At 37.6% G+C, this 19511-nt stretch overlaps 1 protein-coding gene across 3 annotated transcripts in view; it reads right to left on the bottom strand.

Annotated features, from left to right (window-relative positions):
• Nucleotides 1–2248: 2248 nt before the first annotated feature.
• The window catches only part of LOC121430634 (stromal membrane-associated protein 1-like), a 30883-nt gene continuing 13620 nt past the window's right edge, over nt 2249–19511 (bottom strand). The window contains exons 6-11 of one of the 3 annotated variants that reach the window (XM_041627951.1): nt 16627–16795; nt 15126–15368; nt 12732–12970; nt 10865–10912; nt 10102–10188; nt 2249–3994 (exon numbers count right to left, since the gene is read on the bottom strand). In XM_041627951.1, the coding sequence (XP_041483885.1) occupies nt 3752–3994; nt 10102–10188; nt 10865–10912; nt 12732–12970; nt 15126–15368; nt 16627–16795 (1029 nt within the window). In that variant the 3' untranslated portion in view covers nt 2249–3751. The remainder of the gene's footprint in view (nt 3995–10101; nt 10189–10864; nt 10913–12731; nt 12971–15125; nt 15369–16626; nt 16796–19511) is intronic. The other 2 variants (XM_041627952.1, XM_041627953.1) reach the window with 2 other exon arrangements.

The following is a 19511-nucleotide window of genomic DNA, read 5'->3' on the forward strand; positions in this document are numbered from 1 at the left end:
TGTGATTGGCTGAGAGTAATTTAGCAACTGAAATCACTGACAAGACTGTTTGTGACATGACCCAAGCCTTTTCTATGTACATGCTTCTTATCCGAAGGAAGACATGCCACTATGAGTTTTTTTCAAACATGTATGCGATTCATGCTTTATTCAATAACTTTTACTATTAAGCAAATATGTGAGTCTGAAAGTACAAGTACTTCCTTCATTCATTTATCTATATCTTACCAATATTAGCTATCAACTCAAGGTCCGAGGGGGAATTTCATGAAACAACAAAGCCAATGATTTTCCCCAATTATTGTTAACTACTGAAATTCATGCATCCCTGGTCCGACGGTACCAGACCAGTAAAAATTGCTGCTGGGCCAGTACCTTTTCAGAAATACCCAGATTTACTGGTCCGACATGACCTGTAAAAATATATCAAACTGATACAATTGATCTTTTCTCCTCTTTTTGTAAATTATAAAAATGGTTCTCCAAAATCGAGAAATTGCGCTCATGAATTATGTTGTGTGTACTGTTTATTTGTATTCGGGGGTGGGGGGGGGGGATAAAATCAATAAACAACAGCATAATAATTTCTAATGTTTTTATTTATTTTGGGGGACCAGTTAAATTTTAGGTTCAGACCAGTAAAAAGTTGAAAATCTGGGGCCTGTTGCATGTAACTTTTTACCTGAGAAAACTCAGGTTGTTTTTACCGGAGTTATTGCCCCGTGTTAAAGTCAATGGCAGAAATCAGACTAACCTTAGTTTTAAGTATTTACCAGAGTTTTCTCGGGTAAAAAGTTTTATGCAACAGGCCCCTGGGTATCTACTGGTCCGACACGAGTAGGTTGGACCAGTAGGAAAAAGGTGTTGGTGTGGAACCCTGTCAGATTGGCCCACATTTCTTGGCGTACATCACAAACAAGCTGCTCTGTGAAACTATATCCTATATCCGGACAATAAATCTCTGAATAAAACTAGATGGTCTGAACCACTATACCGAACATTTGTGGAACAGAAAGAATTCTCAAAACTCTGCTCAGTCTAATCTACATATTATATGCATGTACATTTAATACATAGTATGTTGGAATGTTACTGAACATTATATTGAAAGCATTACTGTTATACATCAGATGGGGAGGGGGGGGGGGGTGAGTATGTCTTATTCAGGCCTGTATATCACCCGTTTCATCATATTCGGGGGGGGGGGGTATATCTAATTAAGCCTGTACATCACCTGTATCATCATATTCTAGAGGGGGGGGGGGTTAGGGCTGAAATACTTCCCGGAATAGAGGGGGAGGAAATGGAAAGACCAATTGGCCTCTCTGTAGCTGAGGAACATAAAAATCACTTGACAAGCGTTTGTTTTGTATTTCATCTACATAACCCACCAGCTCTTTTAATGATTTATTAAAAAAAGCTTTCGTTTCAATACATCAGCTTGCTTTCTACAGAAACTGTCAGTTAACACCTATGAAGAAACGTGTATAATTTGCAATCGGATGTCCAATCTATTATTAAAAAAGGACATACATGGTAATCTAACCAACCAAATTTTTAAATAGATACATGTAACATATTGCCTATCCACAGATACAATCAAAATTCAACAGGTTGACTCTGTACTCTATTTTTTTGTATAAACATCTCTATGCACAAAAACATTGCCCTCTTCCACTCACGCACACACACAAAAAGACACTCTCTCCTCTTTCACACTCTATCTGACACACTTGTCTTAGATATGCTGTACAATATATAATAGACTCTCATAATATGAATATTGGGGGGGGGAGAGGTGGAAGGCTTTGCACTTTTGGAAAATTGAGTAGAGCTATTACATACAGTTTACTACATGAGAGACAAGATACACACTTCTGCACACCCAATGTCCAATGGCATGCGTTTGTCAGGTCTCGTCCTTGGTGGAAAGAACACTGTGTCCCACAGCGTATCCACAGTGTGTATCACGGGCCACAGAATGGTTTTGAAAGTGGGGGGTGGGGGCTGTGCCGAAAGTACAGGGGCTGACCGCGCAAAAAATAATCATAATCAAGGGAGCGTTTCATGAAAAGACTTGTAGGACGTTTTCTCCGACAAGTCCATTTTATCCGACAGTTACTCTAGTAACAGTGCCTCTCGGCAAATCGGAATCAAGGAAAGATGTCAGATCTGACATCTTGTCAGACAAAAATGATGATGAAACTGTCCCCTGATGGTCATTTTAACGTTTTTTGTACTCGGTTTTGGGAAAAAGTGCAGGCAGCCCCGTTTCCGAGCCCCATGTGTATCACATCTTCACATAGGCCCAAGATACATATGCGTTGGGTTGGAAACCGCCTCCGACACCGGCCTCCAGCCTGCAATTTGGTGCGTATACACACACACCAGAAGTAAACTGAAACCCGCTTTGAGATTCTTTATCCATGACAACTTTTTAAGAGACACGTGTGCCTGTCTTTTCAAATCAACATTTTCTATTGTCTGTTTAGCAATAGCTATTGTTTGCTATTATACCGATTTCTAGTTCAGTGGTCAAGCTGTCATTTTTTACTCAATCCGGTCTGACAATAAAAATTGTGAGCATATGCACACACGTCAACCCACCTTCTGGCCGTATGTGTATCTTTATGTGCACTTTATGAACACACTGTGTCACACTGTTCTTTCCAGCAGTTATAGTACTCATATAATATTTATAAAATGGCCTCAAAAGTGTCTTGGTGTTCATCCAAACATGCAAAGCTTCCGCCTTACCCGAACATGACGAGGTAAACTGCATTAAAAAAGCTAGGTCATGGTAAACCCCAATAATTTATTTTTACCCTACACTGTAAATCAGGATTATGCAGTACAATGATAGCGCATTAAATTGGCTTTGGGTAGCTGCGTATGACCGACTTCTGAGTAGGAATAAAAATGAATTATGCTGTTTGTCATGGCATTTGGTATTTCAAAGTAGTTTACTATCAAAGGAATGTGTAAACATGTGTTCTCTACGACATCGCAATCAAACCTGCCCAAGAACATGCAACTATGAGGATATGTTCACCTATGGTCTACTGGAACCAGACGGTTCCTGTAAAAAGCTTATATGAAACACAGGATTCAGTAGTTACCAGGTTAACCTGTTTTAAACTGGAACCAGGTGGTTCCTGTACAAAGCTTATAGGAAAGGCAGGAATCAGTAGTCAGCAAGTCAACCTGTTTTCTACTGGACCAGGTGGTTCCTGTACAAAGCTTTTAGGAAAAGCAGGATTCAGTAGTTACCAGGTTAACCTGTTTTCAACTGGAACCAGATGGTTCCTTTACAAAGCTTATAGGAAACACAGGATTCAGTATTTTTACTGGAATCAGATGGTACCTGAACAAAGCTTACAGGAAATGTAGGAATCAGTAGTCAAAAGGTCAACCCGTTTTCTACTGGTCCGATGGTCCCTATAGGAAAGTTCTAAGAAATGCAGGACTCAGTAGTCAACGGGTTAACCTGTCTTCTACCAGAACAGGATGGTCCCTCTACAAAGCTTATAAAAATGCAGGATAAAGTAGTAAACGGTTTAACTCATTCTTTGCTGCCTACTGTATCCATATAGGGCAAGGTTAATTTGATGGTCACAAGGGCGATGGTAGACAGAGTTTCCACTCTCAACATGCTCATACAACAGAGCAGCAGGGGGCGTATCCAAGCTCTATCGTAAAACCTACATACATACACACACTATGTCGCTGACCAAGCGCACACCCGCTATCATCATTTCCATAAGTTACTGCTCAGCGTCTGTCCTGATGACATGCCGGTGGCGCCCCATCCAGCCCCGGCTCCGCCCGCTCCGACCATGGGTTGCTGTGCACCGGCGAAGCCACCATGCATTCCTCCCGTAGCTGGCTGGGGAGGGTTATTGCTGGGCATGCCCCATCCACCGGGCTGCTGCTGCTGCTGAGGCATTGTTCCTGGAGCCCCGCCCACCCTCATGTTCTGCATTTGTGCTTGGACCTACAGAAAAATTCAGAGGAAAAGAGAGAGAATTATGATCTACATTGGCATAGCATCTTATAATACAGGAAACTCTGCTGAAGTCAATTTTTCCTAGGTCTAATAATTGCTTGTTAAAGTCAAACGTCTTTTCAGATCCGTGGGTGTTCCATAAAGCTGTACATAAGAGCGACTTTAAAAACGACTGGTGATCCTTTATTGTGGTAAATGGTATATTCATGGGCAATGGCCTAGAGCATAAGAAAGGATCACCAGTCGCTTTTTAAATCGTTCTTAACTTACAGACAACTTTATGAAATGGCCCCTAGCATATGCAAACATGTGCTTAATATATACATACATGTAGAGTCAAATTTTGCCAAAGTCCAACAAATTTCTGTGGTCCAAAGAGATTAAATTTTAGACAGGTACTTTCTCAATCGAGGCCAGTAATGCATCTGATTGGTGTGTGCAGTAATAATCTACACTATTTCAATTCAATTTGCAATTATTATCATTAATATACTCATTTTCATAAAAAAAATCAGGGGCCCTTAACACAAAGATTAGCAATCATCGTAGAAAAATATCTTTAAGATTGATTCCATTGACCGCAATGTACAATCAATGGTGAAAGTCAAGCCTGCAATCGATTGCTAGCAATTGTGTTGCGAGGCCCTGATAACGGTTTCCACGGATTCAGGATCATCATCAGACTGGTCACCCACCTATGAATGCCATATTACCGAATATCTATTCCTGAAAACCATGCTGTCTATGGAAACTTGCGTTTCACCACCACCATGAAAATATCACATCAAGGAAAACATGAAATGGTAGATGCTTCATGATGAGAATGGGGAAGAGAAGCAGAGGATAGCCTCAAAAATCCCACGACAGTATTGCATGGACAACAAGCACATATATTTTCAGTAATGAAAAACTGGTTCCATGACAATTGCTCGGGGGACAATTGCTCTTCTGCAAATTCCATACATTAGTGGAATGACCAACTTCAACCCTGGATTTAACACTATACCAAAAGATGTGTGCACCTGAAGGTAGCCAAGCTTAGCTGGGTGATAATAGCAGAGCCTGCTGTAAGAACAGATTTCGGACCTGACGTGGCTACCCTGGGTAAATATATCATTATTATTTTCATTATTATTATAATAATTACCCTATCCTACCCTTAACCCTAGGGCCTAAACCTAACATAAAACCCTTGTGCAACCTGAACCCTAACCATATTAGACGAAATAAAGCCTGGAGCAATTGTCTCTAAAACATATGTCATGTCACCGAAAAACTAAACATACTACATGTATATGTAATGGTATTTCCAATAGGCTGTACCCAGATGTGTGAATTCATTCATCCATTATACATCTTCATGAACATCTCCTAAGATACTAGATGATCATTCTGAAGCACAAACTGAGTTTGGTGTTAAAAAAATGAGATCAGCAATGCGTCATAGATGGTACAATGAAAATTGCAAGTGCATTGTGGTCATGGATTTCACATGAAGCTGTTCAATCCAAAAAACGGTGACTCTATATTGACATATCCCTTTTTAGCTGACGTTATAGCACCTAGAACAGGTTCCATTTGATTCCATGACACTTTGCAAGACTTAAAATTCAATACTTAAACTCCAGATCAAACAGCTGATAAAGTGTAAACCATGATGCTTAAGTGTGAAGGGAGGGAGAGAGATGGGTGGGGCAATGTACTATTGACTCTCAAATGTTTTATCTATACAAACAATATGAAAACATTTCTATCAGATTTCATGTCCATCAGATGATTTACAATTGTGTACAAGAAAAAAATAATACAACCAATGACAAAAATACATAATAATTTCTACATCGAATATCGAAATATTGAAAGGAAAAACAGACAAAAAACGAATATATATAAATACATACATCACATATATGTGCCAATTTATACAATTATAAACATTACAAAATGAATGAAAGAATCAAGAATTATTCAAATTATTCACTGAGAAAAGGAAAAAAAAAATAATCAAAACATCCCAAACAACCATGAAGCAGGACGAAGTTGACACTATTCAGCTACAATACAAGAAAGAAGTTGCAAGAAATGCGACAAGCAAAACATAGCATGCAACACACAGTCAAATAATCTCACGGCAACACGACATTTGCTCCGACAACAACTGCTCTGGGCTTTATTTTGTAGATATAGGGTTAGAGTTGCCATAGGGTTTTAAATTAGGTTTAGGATAGGGTATAGTGTTAAATCCTGGGTTGAAGTTGGTCGTTCTATTAGTGTGTGGAATTTACAATGGAGTAATTGTTGCCAGAGCAAATGTCGTGGAACCAATCTCACAATTAAACACAAGCTTGTGCTACTAAAGTCACCCCAATGAAAAACAACTCCAATCAACAATGGTACGCCATTAGAAATAGCACCATAGCTTTTAATATTAGTCAGGACTTTAGTTTCATTGGAGTGACTGTGGCAGAAACTGTAATGAACAAGAACATGAAACATGCAGAGCAAGAAACAATAACGCTCATTTTAATACATCAAAAACAATCAACAGAACAATAACAATAGACAGAAGGGAAATCTCCAATCAATTTCAGTGTTGAGCACTAGCTGGTGTGTGGGGGGGTGAGGGGGGGGGGGGGCACCTTAACTCTAAACAAGGTTGGTAATGGTACTGGGATTCACATATCAGTGCACCCTGTAAGTTTTATTCGTTCTCTGATCATTTGGTTCTTTAAAGTTCAGTGTTGACACCTTTTGGGGTTGGTGTTAGGTTGATTTTCAAAATCAGCACACCACCCCAATTGAATAAGCCGGTCTGAAGAGGACATAGGCGTAAAGCTTTCGATGGGATTTGGATCAAGTTTGTAAGTTGGCAGTTTTCAGGTGTTAGAGTTGTATTATTGCTGACAGCGCTAATACCACGGTTGAAATAACCAAGTGATGCTGATATTAAGAGCTCCTTTTTTCTTTTCTTTCCCTTCTTTTTTTTTGGGGGGGGAGGGGGATTCAATGTGAAACATGTTTTTTAACTGAACCTAATAAAAGTATTAGTTTTTTAAAACCTTCTTGTGTACATGAATGTTAATTGTTCAATATTTTGATCGTCAATCTGGCTAGACTGCTACGGAGCTTGAAAATTAATTGAAATATAATTAGGAGTGGGCTATAAATGGGTGATTTGGGGTTTTGCTGTTGGAACAGTTTTTTTGTGTTCCTTTTACCTTATCTCAACATGAAATGACAATATTTTTTGTCTCGGGTCCGAGAAAAAAGTGTGCCGGGCCAAAATCCAAAATGGCCGCCAAAACCCCCCAAAATCACAGTTTTGGCCACAACTTCTTTATTTGGTGGTCTTTTTCTCTGGTTTTGGTGTCTATTCATATGTTTTAGGGGGCAGGCAATCTGTTTTTCCTATAATGAGCACTTTTAAACCATTATTTGTATAGTTAAAAGGTAATTATACCTAAATTTTCCAATTTTTATAGCCTTTTTTCAGCCAAATGTAGGTTTTATTGTCCTGGAGTTCTTGGATATTAGATGGTACGAGGTCAACAATAGCAAGCAGCTTCATAGAGCTATATTGCTTTTATTCCTCTACTATGAGTTTTACGGATATTTGTGAAATATATCTTATGAAATAAAAAAAAATGTTCATTATCCATAGGGGCAATGCAGTATACAATGTACTGTTACTGTACATACTACACTGCATATTTCCATGCATTGACCACCATGACATATGACAAGGCCTGTGTATAAACTATAGTGTCATAGAAATACATGTAAGCTCCTAAGGTTTAAAATTAGATTGTGAATTGTGAATTTGATTGCTTGTCAACTGATGTACATGATGAAACTAGCAACGTAAATTGCACATAAAATATCACATATCATATGCGTACATCACATATCTACATGTAGCCATATCTTCTTCATTTGGAGGCTTTTTTTACCTGGTTGTGGTGTCTATTAAACTGGCCTATGTTTATGGGGTCAGGTAACTATAATCATGGTAACGTTGATCAACAGCCAATCAGAACCAAGGATTCCATGTAAGTTACCATTAAGTTAACATAATGGTAAATTTTTATGCAATGGGGCCCAGATATCTACAGTGTAAATGCCATGATGTGGGATTAATTACCTTTCTCCGCCCCCTGAATTAGCATATTTGACAAAACATGTCCTCAGATTTTGAGACAAAAAATATCTTCAATTTCTGAGGCATCTAATTCTAAACCTAAGAGCTCATTTCTACATGTATAACACTATAGTTTTTACATGGCTTGTCATGGTGGCCAATGCATTTATGCAGTGCAGTATGTACAGTACATTGTATACTGAATAGCCCCTATGGATAATTAACATTTTTTTTATTTGAGATATATTGCAAAAATACCCAAAAACCCATAGTAGAGGAATAAAAGCCATATAGCACTATGAAGCTGCTTGCTATTGTTGACTTCGTATCATCTAATATCCAAGAACCCCAGGATGATAAAATCTACTTTTTGGCTGAAAAAAGGCTATAAAAATTGAAAAATTTAGGTATAATTACCTTTTAACTCTACAAATAATGGTTTAAAAGTACTAATTATAGGAAAAACAAATTGCCTTACCCCAAATACATATGAATAGACACCAAAACCAAAGAAAAAGACCACCAAATAAAGAAGTTGTGGCCAAAACTGTCATTTTGGGTGGTTTTGGCGGCCATTTTGGATTTTGGCCCGGCACACTTTTTTCTCGGACCCAAGACAAAAAATATTGTCATTTCATGTTGAGATACATTACAAGGAATAAAAAAAAACTGTTCCCATACTGAAATTACAAAAAAAGTATTTTTGACCCATGTATAGCCCACTCCTAATATAATGGGAAAGATTATCCGGACAAATTCACTGAGCAAACATGCTTGATTTTATCTAAGGGTAATATTTTACATTTTTTTCTTCTTCAAAATTCAAAGCTAATGTACATTACACGTAGACGCAATGGGCAATGATTTCGAGAGATTTTTTTTTATTTCCAGTGAATAGTGAGCATGCATATCATTGCAGATTGTGACGTATTCTGACGTAGTTGAAGCAAGCCTGCATGTACATGTACCATAAGAACAAGTACCTTAGAAATTGCCAGCACACATGGGCACATGCATTAACATCAGCTTGGAAAGGACCTCCCATAGACAGTGCGATTCTATTGGATGATTTATATTGAAACATTATTTTCTACAAGAATACAGGGAAAGAAGATTCCCATGATGCAGTCATTAAATTTCATTTTATTAGAATACACTGCTGATTGTTACTTGTCCATGCATTTTTACTATAAAAAAAAATGTATATCCAAACATAAAAAAAATATATTGACAGTCTACTATACCATTCCAAAGTTGCCAATAACTAACAGGAAATTGAATTTTCCTCGACATGGAAAACATATAAACTTTATAAATTCATATTTGATGTACAGTTTGGCATGTGACATATATTTGGAAATATTTTTACTTCGGTATATGATTGTACCGTGATACATGTAAGAATTGAAATGTTTTCTCATACTAAAGTTTTGCAATCAACCATGCTCATAAATGGTACTAAATGCCATACAGTGTAAATGTTAATGAAATAATGCACAGATCACTGATTTTACTATGCAAGAATTTTAGAGAAAAATGCAAGAGAAAGTGCAATGAACTGGAACTCTGCCGGACGTCAAGCAAGATTTTATGAAAAAGCAGATAAATGACATAAAGATATAACAACATCACAGAATTATCAATTTCTGAAGATTTAATTTTCTTCTATTCGATGCAAGCAGCTCTCCCATCTCATGTGTATAAATTTGATTCTTTTCAATGTCTAAAAAAAATATATATATCACATAATCTACATGCATGCAGGCTTACAAGGAGAAAGTTTTTGATAAACCTTAAAAAATATTATGTCTTTTATCATTCTGCATTTCATACACTTTGTCTCGATGTCAGGGTGGAATTCCAATATTACTGTATGCATGAAAATGCATGGTTGCAAAATGAATATGCATGAGAAAGAGTTAAGCAAATTAACATCTTGTATTATGCATAAGCCAACCTGGTGCATCATATCGTACTGCTGCTGCATTTGCATCTGTTGCATATGCATGAGCTGCATCTGCTCCCATTGATACTGCTGCTGCTGCTGCATTATGGGTAATTCAGAGGAAACCAGGTGCATTTTTGGGGATTGGAAAAAGGAGCAAGATTGTGTTGTTGGGTTACTTGTGAATAGAATTTCAAATACAAATTAGACGGACAAATAAGTGAGAAACAAAAGGAACTAAAAGTTTATAAAACAGTGATAAAACAAATACGGCGTTGTTAGTAATCAAACAATATTGAAAACACAAGTACTGTACAAGGAGCAACAACAGGATTAAAACAATAAAAAATACTAAATTGGGAAAAGCTTTGCTGAAATAACTTCAGTCCTAAAAGATCAAGTCCTGTAACATTTATCCATCAAAAGTCATTAAATACCAGACTTTATTATAATTATGTACCTGTTTGCATGAGGTTGAATTATCAAAATTTGAAGGAAAATTTGCAAGAAAGTTCCCACTTTGATATTAAGCTTTTACTTTAATATACATGTATAAAAGATAAGGAATTGAGCACCTAACAAGCATTCAATTTGTTATTTGTTGTTGTATTATATTGTTAGTTTTACACCTAATAATAATAGTTAGCATTACTATATTCCAAGGCTAATCTCATATAGTGTACACAAAGAGGAACAAACAATTTACTGTGAAGCCAGACATACTAATAAATACTAAAAAAAAAACAGTGAAAAATTGTTAGAAAACCAGCCAAACCTGTTGTAGAGCTTGAGCCTGTGCTTGTTGTTGTTGCTGCTGCTGTTGCTGCAATGAGTTGTGACAAGTTTCAGTTGTAGGTGAAAACATGGGTTATGGTGCATGGGTTATAGTGAATGGCACATGTACAATGTAAACATAAAATTTGAAAAATATCGCAGCAATAAACCACTGTCTTTGGGTATAATGTGTCAAAGCCTGCATTGTTAATTTGCAGAAAGGTCGAGACATATTTGTCTCAACAATCTTACCACTAACATGCAATAATCAATAGATATTCAACTAATCACAAAACATCTGAAGGTAAAGTGGGCAAATCCTTTTAAAATAATCATTGCATTATGATGTCTTTACTCATGCAATTATTCATATATGATGTTATGATGATTTTATAGTATTAAATGTCATGGGTCGATATGAATGAAGCAACTCAAACCAATTATTTAGGGTTTTTTTTATTGCCTTGCAATAACAACAAAATGTATTGTCTGAGCTGCATGATTTTTAATGGGGAATTGAAAGAAATTAACATTCTATTTCAAAATCAAGTACACATATGTAAGTCCCAAAATCAAGCATTATAAGCCTTTAAAGCACAAATTTGAAGTTGATTTGCTTAATACTGCAACTCATCTTTCTTGCAACATCCCACTAAACTCAATTTTGGGACCCACCCTTGATCAGTAATTGAACATAAGTTTCTCTAAGTGCCCCATGAGGCTATGTGACTTAGAAATTTGTAGTCCAATACATGGATTCCATAAAATTCAAAACGCAGTTGCTTGTAGGTGATTTTTCTGTAAAACAATTAAATTCTGCAGGACCATGGAAATCCATTAAAGCAAACATGAGATCCCAATCTTGCTTAGGTTTGGATATGAAATAAAAAAGAACAAGCAATTAATTGTATTCAAATGGAGGTCAAAACCTGGATCAATGTCGCATATATGGGCTTTAAAAAAGGGAGATTGAGGTAGGTGTTTCATAAAGCTATTCATAAGTTAAGAGCGACTTTAAGAACGAATGGTGATCCTTTCTGGGGAAAATGGTTTATTCATTGGCGATGGTTAAGTGCGTAAGAAAGGTTCACCAGTCGTTCTTAAAGTCGCTCTTAACTTACGAACAGCTTTATGAAACGGCCCCCATGTGATGAATATCTCTTTGGGCATGATACATGTATGACGTAGGAAGTATCAGTACACAGCAATACAGGCAATGAGAAAAGCCAGTTTCATTTTATTTTTAATTGTGTAGAATTAATTGCACAGCAAAGATGTTAGCATTTAAAACCATTCATATCATCCAGGCTAGTAATATGACTGATGAATTGCGTAATTTCACTCCATCCAAATAAAAAAATGCTTGAATATAATCAGTTATGTGGATATTTTTTCTCCGGAATTTAATGGATTAATGATGGCCATGAAATAGTATTAAGAGTATCAAAAGTTATGTCGTCAGTTGCCATGATGTCGAGGCGGTCTGGTGCCCTGGTGCCTTTTCACAAAGCCGTTCATAAGTTAGGAGCGACTTTAAGAACGACTGGTGATCCTTTCTCAGGCGCTAAACCTTCGCTAATTCATTACACCATGTATTTACCACAAGAAAGGATCACAAGTGGTTCTTAAAGTCGCTCTTACCTTAATACGAACAGCTTTATCAAACGGCGCCCTGTTACGACTCTCAGAATGATGGGAACAACCAAATTTGCAAATACAAATGTGCAGCTGCGACTCAGAATAGAACCAGCCAGCTCATTCTCATGACATCATGACATCACACTTTGTTATTCTATAAACATTTGGGAAAAAAAAGCTTTCTCTGTGATATGACAATATGTTAAACGGCAATGGAAGTCAAGACTTACTTGCTGTAGAAACATAGCTTGTTGCTGGTGTTGCTGTTGTAAATGGGCTTGCTGTGGGTTGTACATGCCCATCACGTTCTGCCCTGGCATCGGCTGTACACCACCCATCATGCCCATGTTGTAGCTGTTTTGCGGCGGGAACCCTGCATTGGGTTGTTGCTGCGGTACACCTCCCTGAGTTGCTGGCATACCACCATTCATCACTTGGTTTGGTTGTTGCGATGGAATGTACACACCTCCTGAGGTGAAAAAAGGCAGGAATGGTTTCATAGCATAGTGACATAGGGTTGCACAGAAATACAAGAAGGTTAAAAAAAATTGCTCCCGTGACGGTCACTCTAACAGAAAAGAGAAGGTAACGCCAAAGATGTATATATACCCCCCAACATAATATAAACAATGTCCATATAAACCAAAATCCTAAATGCATCACAACCCTAAGTATGTGTTGTGTTAGTTTAACACTAAAATGATAACCTTGAATTAAACATCTCTAAATACTCCTTTCCCAATTAAGGCAAGGAACATTTTTCGTTTTGCATGATAGGAAATCACTTCAGTGTTGGCTGGCAAACATATCAGCCAATTTCTTAAATGTGAGTTTTGGGCAATTATGTTTTAAAGGTGTTCAAGTGTGACCTACCTGAAAGTATTTGTCTTAATTTTTTAGTTTATAAGAACTGTTGTAATGCTCTAATAACTGGTATGGCTTGCTGATCAAGTTATGAAGCAGATTTAAAATGTGGGTGAGACCTCCACAAGGTTAACTTTTTTACGGAATTGCCTTGTATAAAGCCCAAAGGAGTTTTTTTGCTTTGTGAGATAATTGTAACCTTGGGCACTGAGCAGGGAGGTTTCATATTTTGCTCGAGACACTCTTGGAGCTTTACAAGAAACTTCCCAAACAATGTGGGGTCAAAAAATCAATCACATGTCTTTCAATCGATTGCCTATCTGCTTCTTTCAACAGAGTTTAAACTAATTAACTATGCAAGCTAAAATTGATCTATTGATCACACAAGTGGAATGCCTCTGGCCGTCTCACCTGCATCACGCAGTTCAATATAGCAGCAGTGCTGACTTTGAAAACTACTCTAACTCGCACAAGATGTTTAGTGATACATGGTTACTCTTATGTCCACTTTTTATGAACTAGACCAATAAACTTACAGAGATATGATGGTTATTCAACAAAAACACCCAACATGGCCAAAGTTCATTGACCTTACATGACCTTTGACCTTGATCATGTGACCTGAAACTCGCACAGGATGTTCAGTGATACTTGATTACTCTTATGTACAAGTTTCATGAATCAGATCCATAAACTTTCAAAGTTATGATGGTAATTCATCAGATAACCCAATTCGGCCAAAGTTCATTGACCTTTGACCTTGGTCATGTGACCTGAAACGCGCACAGGATGTTCAGTGATACTTGATTACTTTAATGTCCAAGTTTAATGAACTAGATCAATAAACTTTCAAAGTTATGATGGTAATTCAACAGATACCCCCGATTCGGCCAAAGTTCATTGACCCTAAATGACCTTTGACCTTAATCATGAGACCTGAAACTTGCACAAAATGTTCAGTGATGCTTGGTTACTATTATTTACAAGTTTCATGAATCAGATCCATAAACTTTCAAAGTTATGATGGGAATTCAACAGATACCCCCAATTCGGCCAAAGTTCATTGACCCTAAATGACCTTTGACCTTGGTCATGTGATGTGAAACTCATGCAGGATGTTCAGTGATACTTGATTAACCTTATGTCCAAGTTTCATGAACTAGGTCCATATATTTCTAAGTTATGATGACATTTCAAAAACTTAACCTCAGGTTAAGATTTCGATGTTGATTCCTCCAACATGGTCTAAGTTCATTGACCCTAAATGACCTTTGACCTTGGTCATGTGATGTGAAACTCATGCAGGATGTTCAGTGATACTTGATTAACCTTATGTCCAAGTTTCATGAACTAGGTCCATATATTTCTAAGTTATGATGACATTTCAAAAACTTAACCTCAGGTTAAGATTTCGATGTTGATTCCTCCAACATGGTCTAAGTTCATTGACCCTAAATGACCTTTGACCTTGGTCATGTGACATGAAACTCTAATAGGATGTTCAGTAATACTTGATTAACCTTATGGCCAAGTTTCATGAACTAGGTCCATATACTTTCTAAGTTATGATGTCATTTCAAAAACTTAACCTCAGGTTAAGATTTGATGTTGACGCCGCCGCCGCCGTCGGAAAAGCGGCGCCTATAGTCTCACTCTGCTATGCAGGTGAGACAAAAATTGCACCAGAATTGTGAAATTGATTGCAAATATTTTCTTGCAACACTCCGTGAGCGCTTCATATTCAATCAAATTCTTGCTACCTGGAACACCATAATTCTGTTGGCTCTGACTTGATGACCCGTAGAGTGCCAGGATTGATTCTTTGGACGTCTTGGACGACGCTGACTTGGAGGTGTCTTCTGTGCCGAAGAGGGACTCCTCAATGACTGGTTCAGGTGCCGGGGCGTTCGCACTGTGCGCAGGGGAGATCTGGCTCTGGATTGGTTTCTCGGGTGTGTTCAGGCCAAGAAGATCACCGTTACCCATCGGTGCTGTAGGAGTATCTGATATGATCGAAGGAATAAGGTAACAATAGTAATTTGAGGAGTTACTTCATTGTTTAGACATGCATTTGGGCGTTTCAGCGAGTACATGGAGACCTTGCTGTGGATTACTTTTGGGGGTATGTGAAGACCATGAAGATCACCATTACCCATCAGTACTGTAATTATTTCAGGAAATACTTCTTTGTTTGGATAGTCAAATGAGTGTTTCAGAGTGTTTGGATCAAGTACGGAAGAAATCGGGGGAGCTTTTCAAGAAAGAATTTGTCGAATGATTCATCTGACAAGTCCTGTTCTACCTGATAGTTACCGTAGTAAGAGTATTTCTCAACCAATGAAATTCCGGGAAGGTTGTCAGATGACAACTTGTTGGAAAATTCTTATTGATGACAACCCCCCTCCCCCCTCGGCTCTGGATCGATTTCTCTGGTGTGTTAAGACCGAGAAGATCACCATATGACCAATCAGTGTTGAAGGATTATCTGATATGATGGGGGGAGGTACAATTACATGTATGTTCCATTCTCAATGGAGATGTTATTAAAGTGTGATTCTACATCATATTTAAAATATTTGTAAAATACCCCTCCCATTTCAACAAATACCCATCTTTCTTCTCAACATGGAATGACATGAAAAACAATCCTGCTGTCTTCCCTTCCATGGATACCTTTAAAGTTATACTTCAAATTATATATTTCTTTCATGAGGACATAAAATAATATACTACCTTGGTTATATTTAGATTACTGCGCCAGGGGAATGGGTACTTAGGAGAAAACCACACATCCCTGATAATGAAGTACATAGCCTATGGTCGAGTTGTCCTTGCCCCTTGTCATAATTTACTTACCCCGTTGCCAATTTGAAATCTACATAGTCTTAGGGATCTTAATTTTAAAGGAGCCATAACTTTCTTATCTTTCTTTTCCGATTTTTTTCAAATTTTCACCATTCTGTTTTCTTTATTTTTCCCCTTTTCAACGCAACAGTAATGACCAAGGCTAAATTCCCCTTTAAACAGGCTAAGGCGTTGAGGAAAGGCTTCAGTTTATCATGCAGTCATATCTACAACCTTTTTTTTATCTGCACTTCACATGTTTATTACCGCATGACACCTTATTCACATGAAAGTCTGTTTCAGCCTTATCTACTGCACGCACACCAGTCTGCGGTGTGTTGATCTTCCAATATGAAAGATAGACTATTGCAGAAGAACAACAAAATGGAGACAAATAATAACATAAACATGTTTTACCTAGTCCAAAGAGATCAACAGCACTTGAAGACTTGGCAGCAGGAGCTACTGTGGAACTCGTAGGGGCAGCAGAGAGTGTGGGGGCGCTCTGCACTGCTGTGATGGTAGCTGCCTGGGCAGCGAGGGTTTGTGCCGGTGGAGCTTGTTGCTTCTTGACTGCTGGAGTATTCTGATGGAAGAAAAGAGAAAAGCAAGAGGATGTTAAAGAGGTTCTTAAGGAAGAAGTAATGGTGGAAAAAGATCAGTATGCTCAATCTGTAATGAAAATCATAAGATCAGTATGCTCGATGCCCGGAAAGCAGTAGATGGCAGGTTAGAATCCCACTGGTTCCAATTTTTTCTGACTTGTGATCTTATGATTTTCATTACAGATCGAGCATACTGATCTTAAACAAATAGGAGTAATGCCGAAAATTTGTTAACAAATTATAATTTCCTCCTATAAAAAGCCTCTTCATTTACCAGGGGAAAAAAATTCCCTTTTTTGAACCGAGAAGAATCTAATGGTAATAGGTTGGTACAATGGTAACCTACATGTACTACATGTAGCATGCCAAATGCAATTATTTAGTCATTGCCCACAATATCTTGCTATGACGAATCAAACAAATGTAGCTGATGACATGGAAGGCAATTGAGGAACATTCTAATTGATCTATAAATGGTGGTGACCTTTGACCTCTTCTTTCTGTTTATTACATGTTAAATGTTTGCCCCTCCCGACAAGATTTTCCGGGTATGCTACTGAGTGATAGCCAGGTTTTTAGGTTTGGTGTTTTTTTATTTCTCATTTACAAAATATATATGTACGTGTAGTTCATTAATTCGTCTTGTAGTGTTCTTACTGTATACATGTAGTGTATGGATAATTCCTAGTCTGAACACGGTATATACTTGAGAAGATGTCATGAAAAAATACTTTACTCTAAAAATACAAGTACATGAATTGCAAAATACATTGCAGCATTTCATTTTGCAGGTATTAAATGTAATTGTTAGCTAATTGTTAGCTAATTTCATTTATTCATGCACCCATACATATGCAAATTATTTTATCTGTAATTCCCAATCCCTCTGCACCTCGGAATAGTTCACTAGATAGATGGCGCATAATAAATGCTGTGTTTATAATTGCAAGTATTACATTTTACACCGTTAAAACCACAGGACAATACAAGGAATAATTTTCCTGGTATCAGATTGCAGTTTGCATCGCAAAATGTCTATTGTGTAGCATGCTTCATACATAGGACTGTATTAAGCAATGTCGTTGAATTCTTTTCTCCAATGACCAAACTGCTATTACATAAAGCAGAACCGTTCCTTAAATCACCATACAAGGAATTCATTCCATGAATTACTTTCAAGCTACAGCTGGGGTAATAATATCCAAGTCCTTTGGAAGCGCATAGAGACATTATTCATAATGTGATATGCGCTATGCAAGAATAGTATATTATTATTTTTACATGTAGGCCTACATACCCATTGGGATGGTGAAAACAAGTGTTGCAATGATTAAATCTTGAAAGAACCATATATCCTTTTTTCCCTCTTATTTGAAACCATTACTCAGGAAAAGGGAAGGAAGTTCAGCAAGAGAACACTCTAAAGTTGTCCATGCGTTTCCTGGATTGATCTGGGCTCTTCATCGCAAACCTTTGCATTTGATTATAGGGCTGATTTCATTCCTCAATCATTGATCAATATGGGTAGGGGAAGTGATTTTTCATTTTACCGCTAAATAAAACGGAAAATGCATTTGATTCTTATACTTCTCATGTAAAAATTCATGGAATTCACCTTTGCTAAACGGAATTCAGGATTTTGCTGCGTACATTTTCAGTGACAAAACGGAATTTCTTGTAGATCAAGTTGAAATGGAATTATAGATTTTGAGAAACGGACAAGATCGTTTTTTTGAAACGGAAAATCACCGTCTTTACCTGTATGGGTAATGGATTTTCGAAATCAAATTTACAATCAATCACTAGGCATTGCCACGGTTTTATTCACCCCTGGGCCCGTCTTACAAAGAGTTACGATTGGTCCAATCAATCTTAACTCTATAGAAATCCATCAGTGTCATAATTTTTTCTACAGGAAATGTGCAAAATATCCTTTGTAAACAAAGGAGAACACACCAAACTGTCAAGAAATCAATGAATTTATGGATATGAATTCATATCTAGAAAAAAATTTGGGCAAACATCCATTTCATATGTTGACTTTGCTGGCTTTACATAGTTACGATTGATCGGATCAATAGCAAGTCTTTGTAAGACGGGCCCCTGATGTACGTTTTGGACATTCTGCTATTCTATATTCCTAACAATATCAGGAATCTTGAATGGGCAACACTGTTTTTCAAGGGTGCTCATACATGTAAGCGTTTTGGTGCACTTGAGAATCTGCATTCCTGCAAGCGAACAGATATGCTTCATAATGGTGGCCAAGAGTGGGCTAATCTGCATCTGAGCGGCTTTTGGACAGAACATTTTTTTATCTAGACAACGTAAATCGGGTCCCTACTGTAAGCCCTCAACCTACACGAGGGCCAGAATTGTGTGAACCTTCTCGAACTAACTAGGTTTTATAATTCTTGGTGGTCCTTGAACATTTTTTTTTTTTGGCATGCAGCTAATTACGGGCTGGGCAGAGATCAGAGACAATAACAGGCACAAGAGCAGACCCTGATTGAAAATTTGATCAACAAGTACCACATATCAAACTTGCTGTCTCATTTTCCTGAGCGAGAGGGCCATCATTACACATGCCGTCGCATTCAGACCAATATTTTGAGTGAAGGGTTTGCACAGCAGACTACTGGGAAAATATCTATATGGGGTATATGTGGGTGCGTCGTGGTCTAGTGGTTCTGACCC

The sequence above is a fragment of the Lytechinus variegatus genome, chromosome 17, assembly GCF_018143015.1.
Source record: "Lytechinus variegatus isolate NC3 chromosome 17, Lvar_3.0, whole genome shotgun sequence".
In the NCBI taxonomy this organism is placed as follows: domain Eukaryota; kingdom Metazoa; phylum Echinodermata; class Echinoidea; order Temnopleuroida; family Toxopneustidae; genus Lytechinus; species Lytechinus variegatus.